The sequence below is a fragment of the Ixodes scapularis genome, unplaced genomic scaffold, assembly GCF_016920785.2.
Source record: "Ixodes scapularis isolate PalLabHiFi unplaced genomic scaffold, ASM1692078v2 PGA_scaffold3__209_contigs__length_174095766, whole genome shotgun sequence".
NCBI classification, from domain to species: Eukaryota; Metazoa; Arthropoda; class Arachnida; order Ixodida; family Ixodidae; genus Ixodes; species Ixodes scapularis.
In genome coordinates this window covers 100,313,444-100,329,659 of record NW_024609868.1, presented here as the reverse complement: position 1 = coordinate 100,329,659, position 16,216 = coordinate 100,313,444, and the positions used below count along the sequence as shown (strand labels likewise).

Here is a 16,216-nt window from a genome sequence, read left to right as displayed (position 1 = left end):
AGCGAGATTGACATCGAAGCACACACATGGGCGAATCTACACGTACAAAGTGCGGTACTCACTGCATCCGTTTTGTTACCTCCTGTGTCGCACTCTCGTCATGCGCGTGGGATACAGCTGCTGTATACCATATTTTATTCTGTCGGAGGGTATATGTGTTGCTTTTCATTGGTGCAATGGTGGTAGTAGTACATAAAACATAAACCTACGAACCTTCGGCAAGAATATACACATGCAGTTGCGATGGGGGAGGGGGGGGTAATCAGAGGAGAAGTATTTAACAATGGGGGGGGGCGGACTAGAAGCTCTTCAATAATTATTTAGATTACATCAGAGCGCTCGTGACTCAGAAAATTCACTTAGAGTTGAGGGGTACATCAAAATTCAATCTACTTTGTTTTTGTAATAACTAAAAATAAAAGCACCGTCAGGAACATCTCGCTTTCTGTTCGTCATTTTATAAGCGACACAGAATAATGCGCGAAATGAGGGACCTTAACAACGAAAGTTATTGCACGTCTGGATTTAAACGGTTCAGCCCTATCTGTACATCCAGGCAGCACACTTTGAAGCCTGTGTGCCTACGGTGTTTACGCGTGTCTGTGTGATGTGAGCACATTTTTCAGCTTCGTCGCCAGCAACCTTTTTATTCATCTTAGCCGCCCTTCGTTAAAACCTCTTGCAAAAAAAAAGCATGTGAACGTTTTTTTTATTATTTTTTGTTTTACGAGCAAACAGTGTGGAATTAGATATTTACTCGACATTCAACGTTTTCGACACTATTTGGTACCATACCCTTCGAATCTAATCAGGGCTGAAATTTCCATATTCTCACACCTTTAGTTTGTAACGCCCGATTTAATCTTCAACATCTTGAACACCTAGCTAAGACTAGGAACAAAAACTGGAGAAGACACTCACTAAAAGCGGGATGTGTTTGTTGTCCACTTTCTGTTCCTGGGCTTGGGTGTTCAAGATGTTCCAAGTTCACCTGCTCGATTGCATCTTCTCAGTTATTTCTATTAATATTCTTGTGGAATGTATGTTCAGTTCTCATCTTAGCGATTCATATACAAAAAAAGCTATGTCTACTTTATTAACATTGCCCAATAAAATAGGACCATAATATAGGACCTACGATCATCGTTTCGCGATAAATATCACACGAAACGAATGATGCGTAGGACCACGTGTATGAAAGGAAAGGTTTGGAGAATTTTATTACTCATCATTTCGAATTACGTCGAGTGCCGATTCGTTCTCTGGAATCCAGAGGTACTGGGTTTTATTTTTTCTGCCACCTGTTCTCATAAACTTTTGTACAAAATGAGTGCGGAGCTGAATAACGACTGCTCACGTACATTAAAGCTTTTAGATGATAAAGTGCCAACCTTGTATCAGAAATTATCAAAAACAAAGCAATTTCCAAGAGGTAAACATTTCCGAAATATATCGTACTTTGTTCGAATTCTACTTTAATAATTAACCCAATTGCCGAAAGGGATATTTTGAAGAGCCGGCTGTATTCCCAAATTCCTAACAAAGGACGGGTGTTAATGCTCATGCATGAATATTTAACAAAGTAGAATAATATGTCACCGAGATGGCTGCGGATTACTATTAACGAATCCCAACTTTGTGAAAAAGAAATAATAGTGAGGTATACAATGAGAGTTGCTAAAGACGTGATTTCTTGTTCTTTGCTTATAGCTGTAAGTATGTTTTGGCTAATTCTGGTATTTTGCGTTCTCCCCAGCACTGCATTGGACTTCACGAAGGATGAGAACATCTGGTCATGTTTATTAGGAATACTGCCGATTCATCTCTACCGATTTGGTATGGATCAAATGGTTGTTCAGAGATATCTGGCAGCCAGGACACTCGAAGAAGCAAAAAGGTATTAATTTCTGTCTAGTTGTGTGCACGAACATTAAAAATTTATTCCGTCAGTAGAAAACACATGGTTCTGTTTTGTAGAAGAAAGGCTGAAGAAAAAAAATCGTTACCAAGGGGCGTCAGACTGCCAGCTTTCACCAGGGCAAAAATTAATAAGAACATCAACGCACTTTTTTTTTTTTTAAGGCTGAAACTGATACGCGTTGATATGCACGAGCGATAGGAAGGTCGGTCATTTCGCTCTGTAACTTGTGCTTGCATCTTTTAGTAACGCTAGTTTCTATGCAGCATTACGATGCCTCACAGATGACTACAATAAAACGCTTCTGTATCACTGTGAACCTAAGCTGCAGAGCGAACTACAATTTTCTTAACATAAAAAATGGTTTGGTAGGCTTTTATAGATATATAATTATTTTATTGCCAATCAATGTCCATGCGAAAACTGAACAAACTATGGATGAACCAACACTACGGATGAAGAGAAAGGACAAAGAGAGGGCGTTTGGTCGCTGGTAGCTAGCCGGGTCCTTCCGACGCTGCACTGGTGATTTCTCCCGCATAGGAGACAAAACGTCTGCTCATAAATTGTTGACTTTGCTATATAAGTCGGAGGTATTCGCCTCGTAATCAAGGTCTAGATAATTTAGCAGTCATCAAAATTATACTAAACCCAAGGAAGCGTTATGACTATTTAAGAATTAGCAAGCCCGATACGGGGTAAAAAAAAAAAATATTTTTAGAGCCCCTTTCGAAATTTGGCGTACATTTTTCATAACAATGTCAATGTAATTTATATCAGTGATCAAAAATCTTTTATAAAAACAGTAAACTACCAGGAACTTGAGAACGTTTCATAGCACAGAAAACCATGTATATATATATATATATATATATATATATATATATATATATATATATATATATACATAAACATTTAAATAAATAGAAAGTGTTCGTCAATCACGCGTGGTTGAAGGCTATAGGGTAGTTTATATCTAGTTTATTACGTTCCAAGTATTCAAATCTTGCCGCTAATATGCAGCTAAAAGAATTCCAGCAGAGGTCTTGCGGGTTTTTATTTTAGTAGAAGTGCAGTTACTGAGAAATTTCTAACATTCACAGTGGCCAAATGCGCACTACGTTAGACATTTTCAAGCCAATGATAGCGGCGCACCATCAAAAAAATAAACGGTAACCTGTTAATAGTACACCCCTTGTAGCTCATTAGCACTGGTGATGTCTCCCGCATAGGAGACGAAACGTCTGCTCATAAATTGTTGACTTTGTTATATAAGTCAGAGGTATTCGCCTCGTAATCAATGTCTAGATAATTTAGCAGTCATCAGAAATATACTAAACCCAGAGAAACGTTATGTCTATTTGACAATTACCAAACACAATACCGGGTAAAAAAAAATATTCTAGAGCCGCTTTCAAAAATTGATATTCATTTTTCATAACAATGTCGATGTAATTTATATTAGTGATCAAAAAATCTTTTATAAAAATAGTAAATTAATAGGAACTTGAGGACGTTTCATGGCACAGAAAACCACACACACACACATATATATATATATATAAACATTTAAATAAATAGAAAATGTTCGTCAAACACACTCTAAAAAAAAGGGAGGAGAAATGGAGGAAAAAGCAATGTTCCTCCCTGTCGCCTACGGAAGGGAGGAAATCGCACCCGTTCCTCCATTTCACCGGTTTAGATGCAGCGCCACTTGGTGGCGCTTGAAAAAGGGACGAAAATTCCTGCCCCATGTTCGCGGCGGCAGCGGCGGTCGAACCGCCGCTGCCGCCGCGAACATGTTCAATGGCGGTGACGGCAACTTGAGGGATTGGGTACCGTCACCTTGAGCAATCCCACTACTGCCCATGCGTGGTGCTAGGAGAGAAAAAGTGGAGCTGCGGGGGCTAGCGGAAATTTACTACTTTAAGAAAAAAAAAAAAAAAAAAGCGAGGCGCGTAGCGCGATGTGCGTCTCGCAAGAATCACGCCGCATGCCCGCTTCGAGATCGGGCTTATTCATTGTGGATGAAACCTTGCAGCTGCGATACGTACAGGTGGCGACTTATCACTGGCATAGCAAGTACGACAGCTTTCGTCGCGTTTCTTGCTACATGACAAGTAGACATAGTGAACCTGGAGCGAGGGAACAAAAAAAGGGCAGACAGACTCGAAACTATCTATCCTTAACCAGCTCGCCTGCCTAGAGCCAACCTGCATCAGCCAGGCGGCGCCAGCAGAGTGAGAGCGCACGGTTATACCCTGTCTCATGTTAACTTGGCAAAGGGTGAACGATAAGCATCACATTCCGTGCCGAAGGCTTCGAAATGCGTGACGTGTACGAGCGCAACGCACACATATTGCAGCATGACGCAGCGAAAAGCCTGATACCTCTCCGGAGTTGAGGCGCGCTCCGGTGATAGGCAGTCACGTTCCGATTGGCCCGCCAGGGCCGTAGCTTCCGCACTACTGGCACGTTACGCGGTCACGGCTTCCTGGGATACCCAGTATTTCTTGCTTCAGACACTAGGCTAAGCGCCGCGGCGCCACCAGAGTAAAAGCTCACGTTTCAACAATGCAGCCTCACTCCCAGGGGTACCCAATATTTCTTGCTTCAGTCGCTAGATGCCGCCAAGCCAAACAGCATTGCAGGTTGCCCATTTGCTTTAACTTCAGTAACAAGTAGGGCGCAGAAGAAATAATCGTCGTAAGCGTGGAATCCTTTTTTCGCTTGATCGCGTAGTTGGTAAGACCACAGCTCTATTGGAGTCGACACGTCTATACTTTTCTAGCCCCGTCACCTCCGCCAGAAACACATACTCTTGAAATAAAGCGTACGTACCATACAGCGAGAGGTAATCCGTGCCGCGTTTATTTCAGTTCTGTGTAAAACAGAACGGCATATCCAGTCGATAGGACCGAGCACTGCGTTGTGGCGAGCGACTTCGTCCGACACACGCTGTAGTCCTTCAACGTCGGGATCATGACCGGCTTGGGGGAACACGCGATTTATTTATTTTATTTCTTTTTTCAAAAACCTGAGCCCCGCACAAGAAATGACACTGAAATGACGATTCGGCGAAAGAATGAAGAAACGTATCCGGGAGACAAGGTCAACTATTCAATCATACGTTGTTGCTGTTGTAGGGTGCTTACTTGTGTTTCGTGTATCCTGTGTGTTCACTGTTGTCTGTGTATTTACCATGTAGCGGTCGAGGGTGGGGGACATTGGAAAACAAATTGGCACTTCGCCAACATTTTTTTTTTCTGTTTAGAGCGCCATCTGGTGGAAGCTATACGAATTACATGAGGGGAGAAAGTTTCCTCCATTGGGCGAAAAAAGGTGGCAATTTTCCTCCCCTCTTAGGGGAGGAAGGTTTTGTCCACGAGCAAAAATAGGTGGCAACTTTCCTCCCTTCCTAGGGGAGGAAATTTCGTCCCGTTTTCTAGGAGGAAATTTCCTCCCATTGTAGAGCAATATATGATACACGCAAGTTCCTTCTTGAAGGGAGGAAGTACTACTCCCTTTTTTTTAGAGTGCACGCGTGGTTGAAGGCTATAGGGTAGTTGATATCTAGTTTATTACGTTCCAAATATTCAAATTTTTCTGCTAATGTGCAGCTAAAGGAATTCCAGCAGAGGTCTTGTGGGTTTTTATTGCAGTAGAAGTGCAATTACTGGGCAATTTCTAACATTCACAGTGGCCAAATGCGCACTACGTTGGACATTTTCAAGCCAATGATAACGGCGCACCATCAAACAAATAAACGCTAACCTGTTAATAGTACACCTTTTATAGTTCATTAGCTTCTATAAATATTACTTTGGCGCGGTGGATACTTGCTTTAAGTTTAAGCTTAGGCCTTCACAGCAGAATTGCGCGCTACGGCCCTTTTTGGTGTTTTTTTTTTTTCTGTAACACAAAATATTTAGTTTATTTCCTTCAAGGAAGGAGGAGTAACGCTCGTCTTATTGACAAATGCGCTGAATTGCAATGAACATTATGCGCCTGTATGTTTTTGCCGGCGCAAATCTGAAAGAAAAGGCGGTCACGGAATATCCTCTCTTATCGTTGGTTCAGAAAAATTGCAAGAAAAAAGCACAGTCATGCCATTTTTTTTTAGAAATTCAGTTAATGTATCGTTTTCCGGCTGTTTGTTGTTAGGGGCAAAGTTCTATAGATATTTTCACTACACGGCCGTCAGTGGAATATGAGCATTGTAAGAGTTTTAAAATAAAATGTACTGGAAAGGTGACATGTGCACCATAAAGGAAAGAAGATTGGTGAAAGATGCAACATCATAAAATGGCCAGATCCCCACTCACTATAGAACTAGGGAAAGCGCAGCCTCACTCGATATGTTTCCATTGGTTTATGCAGAAGTGCTCGAGTTGGAACGGCACTGTGGGCACTATTCAATTTAGTGCTAACGGCGTTGGGAATTTTCCTCATCTACTGGTTCAGAGACTGTGACCCGCTATTACTAGGGGACATCAAGCAACTCGACCAGGTAGGTAATAATTACCAAATAAATGAACACTCTCCAGGTGTTGAATTCTAGATTAACCTTGTTTTCCTAACAATGTTACGTTTTAGTACAGTAAAATAAAAATGTTGGCTTGGGAACGCTTTGCTTTTGACGCTCCGTTCCCTCTCGAACAAATAACGGTGTCCTTTAAAAAAAAAATATTGCTTTTTAACAGAACCCCTGAATCCCAAACTCCCAGTTCTCACTAACTCTAGCGAGAAAATTTACTTTACGTGACCTATACAGCAAGTGGTAAAATTAACGTCACTTGACCTGTACGTCAATTGAATTACCCAGCTAAATTTAGCGTGAACATTTAGTCGTGATTTAAACGTCAATTCAGTTTTAACTAAATTTAGCGGGGAATTTGACGTAATTTGACCTTTATACGAGGGAGAGTCAAATAGTAACCGCAGTTTAGCCGTCAGAAAATGAAATCTAGTGATAGATTGCTGCGCTGGAAATATGGTTTGACCGACCAGAAGGGGGAGCTCTGCACGGTGGCCTGGCGGCTTGGTGGGAAATGTCACACGACTACAGCACTTTCGAAATAGCCGCCCCCTTGTTAGCATGCATCAAGGAGGAGCGGCGTTCGGTTATTTGATTTTTCGGGGCAGAGGGCGAAAAACTTGCTGACATTTATCGAAGGATGCTAAAGCAGTACGCAGACGCGTGGGCATCGCTTCGGCAGGTGTACGAGTGACACAAAAGGTTTCAAAGTGGATCGTCCAAATAGACGGACGCACCTCGCCCCCACCGGGCTCACTCTTCAAAAATGCCGGACACAATCTCTGCTGTAAAACGGGTCATACACGGGAACCGTCGTGTCACCATCGATAAAGTGGCTGAAGAGTTGAATGTTAGTTCAGGCGCTACGTACCATATTATTCATCATATTCTGCAGTACAACCAAGTATGCGCCAGATGGGTACCAAAACAACCTATGCCGTAACTTAAGGAGCGCCGTGTCGATGCTTGTGAGACACTACTGGGACACTACGGAGCCGAGGGCGATAATTTTCTTCCCAGCGTCCCCTGTCATGAATACTGGTTTCACTACGACCAGACAGAGACAAAGCAAGCAAGCAAGGAGTGGCGACACACAATGTCACCAAGGCCGAAGAAGTTCATACAACGCCAACGGTGCGTGGGCTAACGCTCATGGTCTTTTGGGGCCATAAAGGCCCAATAGTTGAACATTACATCCCCAAAGGACTCACCGCGAACAGTGCATTATACTGCAACCTTATTGACATTCATTTGAAGCCTGCAATCGGGTTAAACCGTCGCGGATTTTTCATCTCAAGGGTGTTGCTGCATCAGGACAATGCGCTCCCTCATACAACACGTACGACAGTGGGAAAAAATTAAATGACTGCGGCTCTAATGCATTCCGCAGCCACCATACTGACCAGACCTCGCACCGAGTGATTTTTACCTATCGGGACCTCTTAAAGAGACTCCCTGGGGAAAGAAGCTTGATATAGATTACCTTAAAGCGGTAATGCATTCCTAACTATGAAGTTAGCCACAAGATTTTTATTCCCCGGAACAATCTATGCATTGGTGAAGCGTTGGCGCACATGTATCAAGAGAGGAAGTGACTATGTTGAAAAAAAAGGCTTTTTATGATATCTATACTAACAAGAAAAAAAAATTGTGGTTACTTTTTGACTGCCTCGTACCAATGTAGCTTCTTCACGAAATTGAGCGGAAAATACACGTCACGCGACTTAACAAATCCCTCTCCCCACTCTTTCCCCATCCTGTTCACTCTTTATTGCTCCTCTCCAAAACCGCCTAGAATACAAAGCTCGAGCGCTGGGAGACATGATTGTCAAAAACGGCACAGAGAAGTCGCTGTTGTACTGTCAGTTCCTCCCATGGCCTATGGCTTTATGTACGTGGGGCAGCAGAAGCAGTGCTTAAATGATAAGCTCCTTTATTGCTTGAGCGCTATTAAGAACAAGTCCCCGATATCTGAGATCGCTAAATATGTGCAAGAATGCTATAAATGTTTGCTTCACTGGGGTTGCACTGTTGTGTTATGCTGAGAAGGCGACTGCGCTAAAAGAGTCGTGGGGGTCGCTAAACTCGCCAAACACAAAGTTGGGGTTGAAGTTCGCTATGCGCGCTGATTGGACTCACGCGACAATGGCGTCACGCGGGACGATATGGCAATCATCCAAACTCTCTCGGTGCTCAAATTCTGCTCAAATTCTAGCGAGCTTGCGAAATGCAACGTTCTAGCGAGCTTCATCGGAGCGTGTGCGAGCAACACCGTGGGGCCAGCCGATTGAACGGCTGCACAGATGACGTCGTGTCCACTCATCCCTACATTATTATGCCGTATTAGAACCAATGCTGCTTAGACCGTCCCTAGGCCGCCTGTAAATACTCTGGACTTCCTCGTCGGAAGATCGTTGTTTCTACAAGTGATTGGTGACGACAATGTGACGTTTCACAACTTTGTAAAGGGTTATTTGTGGCAAAAATCTTCGCTTCGGAAACTTGGCGAAGATTGAACTTTGCGATATCGTGGAGCCGTGCGCGGTGTACGCGGCTTTAGAGCTCATCTTCCTATACTGTCCTACAATGTCGTGCGCGCTACCATGGTCTTTCAGAGGCGGTGTATGTAGTGACGTTGGTTGTGATGGTGATGGCTAGGTGCGACCAACACAGACTGAGAAACGAAGTGTCACAGAAATTGTTCGGGAAAGAGAAAAATAAAGATGTGGGAGGGTGGTGGTAGTAAAAAAAGGGGGAATTCCCTTTCGCAAATTTCGTATTAAACCTTTTTGAAATGTCTGGGAACTATACGTATAAAAGGCTATGGTATCCGTCTGGGGCGATCGGCTCCCGCCTTTAGCTCCTTGTACACATTGCTCTCTCGTTCGACACCACTGGAGGGGGGGATTTATCACCAACTTCCCCATTCTCCTATTTCTGCGACCCTGCAGAGACGTTCACTACTCAGCTACAACGAAGACCAGCACAGCTTGCAATTTTCGAAAGAATTAATCTAGAGGCTCCGGAATTAAGCTCGTTCGCGTTCCATTTTCACACAAACGGCCGTGACATACTTTCAAAGGAGAGGCTTATGCCAGAGTTCGTAGTGTGCAGGCGCATTCAGTAACGTAAATAATATTATAGATCCTACCTTTGAATCAGAGTCAGGATTATCAGTATTGAACGACAAATTCAGTGGTGCGTGTTCGAATGGACGTTGAAAAGTTTGATTTTGTACTATGGAAGCTTGGAGTTATCGCGTTCTTAAAACAGCATCGTCAATATTGACAATTTGACATTGCTATTATTTTTGTTGATCATAGCGGAATCGACCTTTCCGAAAAAAAAAAACAAAAAAAAAACAGGAACCTTTGCTACGCTGGAAATTGTGGGGCTGTTGGGATGTACTATGGGGGAAAAATGAAATGCGAACAGAGGAGCGCGTGGCTCGCGGTACAGGCTGCGCCGCCTGGAAGTGAGCCTAGCAGCGAGGGTACGTGGCCTACTCCGACGCGTTCACGCCCCTCCCTCCGTGCTCCCCAAGCTTCAGCAGTGCGCCTCTTAGTGCGCTGAGAGCTATCACTGCTATCTTTGCTGGCTCAGCGCGTGCGGTGCAAAGAAGCTTGCCGCACTCGCCGAGCAGGCAAAGATAGCGGTGACAGCTTTCAGCGCACTGAGAGGCGCACTGCCGAAGCTGGGGGAGCGCCAATCTAGGGGCGTGAACACATCGAAGTAGGCCACGCACCCTCGCCCCTAGGTTCACTTCCAGGCGGCGCAGCCTGTACCGCGAGCCACGCGCTCCTCTGTTCGCATTTCATTTTTCCCCGATAGTACGCTCGTGCCGGCCCGAACACTTCGTATATCCTGGTAGCCGGCACGATTCATTCTTTCTCATCGTTAAGAGCTCAGACCATAGGCAAAAATGAAGCGAATGGAAAAGGTGACCACAAACCCTGTTTTGTTTCCATCCACCTTCTCTGCGTCTTGAAATTACTAAACGTTAAACCAACGTCAATTTCTTATTCGCTTGGATAATTTCGCGTGCCGACATATGAACGTTAAAATGTATAAAGACGAAACTGGGGGCACCACATACTTCCGGAAAGGTCTAACAATCTCAGATTAGCTAATCATAAAAAGCCTACATAAAACTATCTTATTCCGTCGAGGGGGGGACAACTGCCCGAAGTGAAAATCCGCCCAAAAGAGAACAACGCTATTCGGCTGGTTCTGATTTAGCCAAGTCGGGCTTCATGAGAAATGAAAAGAACGGCAGGTACGTTTTCAATAAATTCTACTTTATCGGCGGAAATAACAGCAATATCAGACTCAACTTCGACGGCATTGACTTTAGAATGAAGTTACTCCAAGCCTCCGCCGTGCTTTATAGAGTCCATTGAACATGTTGGTTGCAGCTGATAATCTTTGTGGTGACGATGAACCACGGTGGTCTCCGCGCGCTCTCTCGTGCCTCTCTAGTTCGGCGACAAGGGAATGGAAGGAATTTTTCGCCCCTTCAATGAAAACCGTATAGGGAGTATTCACTGGCGGGCATAGCTGTGTCCACGAATGCTGAGCGCGTGCTGACGGAGAGCTTCCACAGTTCTTTTGCAACGTGCTTTCCCCACCATCAAGCGTGCTGGGCTTAGCAGTCTATTCACGTGAGTTTGCTCTGATCATGCGCACTAAACAGCACCCACAAATATGGCGTCCAGTGAATACTTCCTATAGAAGATGACCGGATCTGCGAGTTTGCGAAAAAAGAAATCTTCGCGACAATCTTTCTGCTTCCCCCTCCCCCCATGTCACAACACAAACGATCTTTGCGTTTGGCAAGTTTAGTCACAGGGGACGATCAGGATTGTTTCCATCAGTCAGCCTTCGATTGCGCATGATGAGGCAAACCGAAAGCATTTGGTTTTGTCATTTTTAACGCGATAGCGTTTAGGCCCGCTTCAGAGGGGGCAACATTTCCAGCAATATCTGGGTTGCTGGCGGGTTGTTCCCTATCTTTCCCTAGATCGACACGAATTGCTGAGATCGGGTCCGGCTCGAACGAGCAAGAAACTCAGAGCAATTCGAAGACGTTTGAAACGGCTGCAGCCAATCAGGGACGCGATATTTTCACCTGACACCCCTGTGGTGGTGATGATGACAGCTATAACCTTGGTTCTGGTTTGAAATTAATCGTTTTTGGAAATAAACCTTTTCAGAAAGATGAGTTAGTATTCTCAACACCATTCAAAGCTATAAAAATACGTTTTTAGCGCGTAGCTGTGCGTCTAAATAGTGTAAGAAAAATCAAACTTCATGATGATGATGGCAAGTCGTACCAATTCGGTTACTGCGTGTGAACGCGGGCGGCCCGTGTTGCTGGAGTTGGGACGTCAAGTTGGTGGGCGAAATTGCCCAGTCTGAAGCGGGCCTAGTAACTCGTGTAGCAGAGCATCCGGCGTGGGTGGCGCAACAAGAAAAGGCGGCCTCGGTTGCAAAGTCATGTGACGTCACAGCCACATCACCTCGCGCGAGAATTTTGAACGCCCCTGTGTGAACCGAACTTGAGCGCCGGTAGCCGAGGCTGGCGCGTTTTGAAGTCCTGAGCGTCGTCCTCGATGCCGTCCTTGAGAGACGTCGTCTTCTAGGACAGTGATTCTCATTTAATGATGTTGCGCGAACCCACTGGGATGGCGGAGATGATGGAGGACCCCGTTCATGGTGAGGGAAGGGAAAGGTAGAGGTTAATTATGATAATGATTTAATAAACTAATTCAGCTAAGGGAATAGTGTGAAGCAGACCTATACGGTCGTCGTACACATGAGAAAAACCATTCGGAAATTGGAACGCTTCTTCATAATCTGAAGAAAAAAAAATACAACCTTTATTGCATGGCTAACTGATGAGGCAGGTCTTCGCGGACCCCTAGAATGCCTTCGCAAACTTTTTTGGGTCTGCCGCAGGGCTGCCAACTCGAGGAACATTTCCCAGATTGAGTTAATATCCAGGTCTATGTAGAATAAGCGAAAACCTGCCGGTTTCAGGGAACTTTTTGGCACCGTTTTATCAGTAATTTCGGAAGGTTAATTATGACTTATTTCTCTAAATAACATTGCCAGCGGCTCTGGCTATGTTGGGTTCTTCCCTTCAGCAGTTTGGCGGCTTGTTGTGCGATCATCTGGCAAGATTAAGTAGCACTAAGACCATTTTTGCGGCCAATCAGTTTTTTATTGCCCCACCGCCCCCGTGAAACCTACGGAGGAAAGGACAAGTCAAGTCGAAGTATCTGAGAGCGCCGATGTGCCTTCCCGAAAAAGAAAGCTTGAGTACAAAAATAAATACAGTGGTGTATGGAGATACCGACTTAACATGTCCAAGTTACAATCTTACCATGGCTAGTTCGAGTTTGTGAAGTACCGTGCACGAAATGGTACTTTCTATGCGTCGTGTTCAGCGTGTTCGGGTCCGGGAACTCTCCCTTGTGCTTCACGATTTGTTTTGGACTGACTATAATAAAAAATGCCAATGAAGTTTTTATCACACTACAATGTTTTGATGATGCGCATAACATCTATGGTGAAGATAGGAATTCATTCGACAGTTGAAACCTTCCTTCGCCACATTCGCCTTGGCCACAGTTTTGGCCCAATAAACCAATTTTTGTGAAACGTACGCGTGGCGTAAAGGCTATTTGCTATATATCTCTAGGTATGAGTGGATGTAAGTTAGAAAGCAATGAATATTTAATATTATACAATTATTGGGGCAAGCGAGGTAAATTTGGGCAGAAATAGGAAAAATTCAGGCGCCCCCTAGGGAAATTTTGACTTTCCGTGTTGGCAGCCCTGGCCCACGGACCCCCATTTGAGAAAAACTGTTCTAGGACATCGTCCTTGATATTGTCCTTCAGGTCGTCCTACAGGTCATCCTAGACGTCGTTCATTATGTCGTCCAGTAGGATGATGTCAAAGATGACGTCATCTCGGATGTCAGCTTTGGCATCGACCTAGACGCCGTCCTCGACGTAGTTCGAAACGTTTTCCTTGAAGTCGTTCATAAGGTCGTTTTTGACGTCATCCTTGACGCTGCCCTTGATGTCATCCTCGACGTCGTCCGATATGTCGTTCTTTAGGTCGTCATAGAGTTTGTTATATGCTTGTATGTGGCGCTATTACGTAACACTCTTAAAGACGAAGCTTAAGCCTCCTCCAAGGTTTTGATGCTCTTGAAGAAAATGGTCTTATTTTTAATATCGTTTTATTAGGCATCAGGAGGATCCTTTGAGCGAATGGCCAGAGGTACGCCGGGTCAGTCTTTGAGTCAATGTGTGAGGGAGATAGGACACTGCCTTTCACGAGTTCGGGTCGGTGCTTTGATGTATGTCAAGACGAGATGTACCATAGCTGATAGTCACGGGGCGAGTGCAAATTTGCCGAGAGACATCTAGCGTATGCCGGGTCGGTCTTGGGGTTAATATGTGTGTGTGCGGGGGGGGGTAGTTATACATTGTTTTGTACAAGTTGAGGTTTGTTAATTTAAATGGAGGACAAGACGTACTGTACCCTGGCTGATGGTCAGGATGGCGTATACAAATTTGCTAAGAGACGTGTGTAGGAGATTGCATAATACAATTTTTCCAGTAAAATTTAGTAGCTGCGTTTTAGGCGTTTTCTGTTTGTCCCCTTCGCCCGTATTACACTCTTACATTACAGCCTCTTTTTTAAACCGGAGGCATTTTGAGAAACAGTAATATTAGTGTGTGCCGTTTAGCATGTTTTTTCTTTTAATAATTGTTTATAGCCTTCATTTATCTAATAAAGTTCTGACTATCAAATGTCCTTCACACGAAGCTTCTTTCTCACTTTATATATACCTATTTTTTTGCGTTCTACCGCGAAGCGCTAGATCGCCTTCTGCGGTTGCACGTCAAACGGTGTGTCTCCGAGTCCCATGATTGTTAGAGATTGATCTTTATCAAATTGGGCGTGTATTTGTCTCGTAAAACACGACCTTAGAACGGTTATCCACGCGCGATTCTCTCAATTTCATACTGTATCGCAGCGTCTGTTGGCCGACGCCTGTAACGTCAACGGAGGATTTCTACGGCCTTGTCTTCTAAGCGTTGTTGATCCCACCCATGCCTCCCTAACCCTCACTCCTTCTTCAACTCGCTTCCCTTCACACCTACCTTAAATTCCCAACATCTTCCTCAATCCCCATTGTACTCCCTTTTTATTGATCAGTGAAACACGAATCCCGTTTCCTCATTTCTTTCTCATCCCTTCCTTCTCACTCTTTGAACAAATCCATCTCCTCACCGTCCTGCAGTGCTCTCCCCTCTCACAGGTGCCTTCCTGAAATGCCCCCCAGGTAACAAAGCCGTAGATCCGAATGGGATGGCTTCATCAGAGAAGGCCAACGCTGGACACAGATTAGAGACGTGCGCAACGTCAGCGCTTGGCTTCGAGTCAAGTTTAAGCCGAACGTTGGCGCAAGCATCGTGTACAATCTGCGCCCAGCTTTGGCTTTCGGCAAAGCTGGGCATGACGCCACATCATTCAGCTGTAAGGCCCTGTTTTGTGTGATTTTGTTGCTTCCTCCTCCATCCTCCCACCCTGGTCGCGAGTCGCCTCGCTGGCTTTGAGGCGAAGCGCTGGCCTACCAATCGCCAGGTGGTGGATTTGAATTGCCACCAAAGTGCCATCTATCTGACGAAGGCTTGTTGCGGAAAAGGCGCCCTGTAATCTAGATTTCGGTTGCACGTCAAATGATTTCCATGTGGTAGAAATAAATTCTCAGTTCTTCACTGGGGCATGCCAGCTATCCTTCATTGTTTTAGCACGTAAAACCTCAAAATTTGACTTAGATTTGTACCTGGTCACGTAACACACCATTTTTGCGAATCTTATTCTTAAAAAATGGGTTCTTTACTGTCGTGTGTACTGTTTAATTCCTTCCGAACAATTGAAACACTCGCTCATGAATACGACATTTCATGCATTGTAGGACTTTAAAACAAAATGTCGCTGGCAATTTTGTTATGATAAAAATTAGGTCGCATTTGTTTCTCCGCACAAATTGCTCACATTTATGATTGTTGAAGTGTAGGACAATACAAAATAAGCCGATTTTCCCCAATGCACGGAAAAAAAAACAGCCATATTTGCCTAACATCAGCTGATTTCATCTTGACAGTATTTATTAATGCACGTATCTTTGCCCTCAGTACCAGAAGGCGCGGATTAGATAGACATGCACAATGTAAAACCAATGCAAATAAACAAATAAAAACTGAAGTAGTAATTTAAAGCCAAAACATTTATATGTGCCATACTAAAGGTTGCCGTGGTTAACTGGTTCCAGCTCCTGCCATTCTACGTAAAGAAGCACCTCACTCAATATCCAGGATTTTCCGGGCTCTTTCTTGCTGGAATTGTCTCGGCGGCCACAAGGTATTTGAAACATGGCAGGCCTATCGAACGATTGAAATAAAACCTTTTGGATCACCGTGAAACTAAATCACTAACTAGAGAAGCATACTCAGAGCAATGACAGAACTTTACAGATTTTAGGTGCAATATAACCTGAAGATGTATGTTAACTCTGCAATATTCTTCGCGAATTTCCATCGTTGTGGTGATTTCTATAAAAGCTTTCTGTACGAAATCCTAGATATTTCTGAAGCTATGCCTGCAATCAAACGTGTCACCTCAAAATTAATCGAGCTAACAAACTTCCCCGATCTAAACGTTTGAAAGGGAGAGTA

General features: G+C 44.2%; 1 protein-coding gene across 1 annotated transcript; it reads left to right on the top strand.

Moving 5' to 3' along the window:
* The first annotated feature begins 1,718 nt into the window (after window positions 1-1,718).
* On the top strand, window positions 1,719-15,942 carry LOC121047686 (putative sodium-dependent multivitamin transporter). Its single transcript, XM_040503139.2, has 3 exons — window positions 1,719-1,897; window positions 6,299-6,428; window positions 15,814-15,942. Exons 1-3 carry the CDS (start codon window positions 1,719-1,721, stop codon window positions 15,940-15,942), a joined length of 438 nt encoding a protein of 145 aa, XP_040359073.2.
* The last annotated feature ends 274 nt before the right edge of the window (window positions 15,943-16,216 follow it).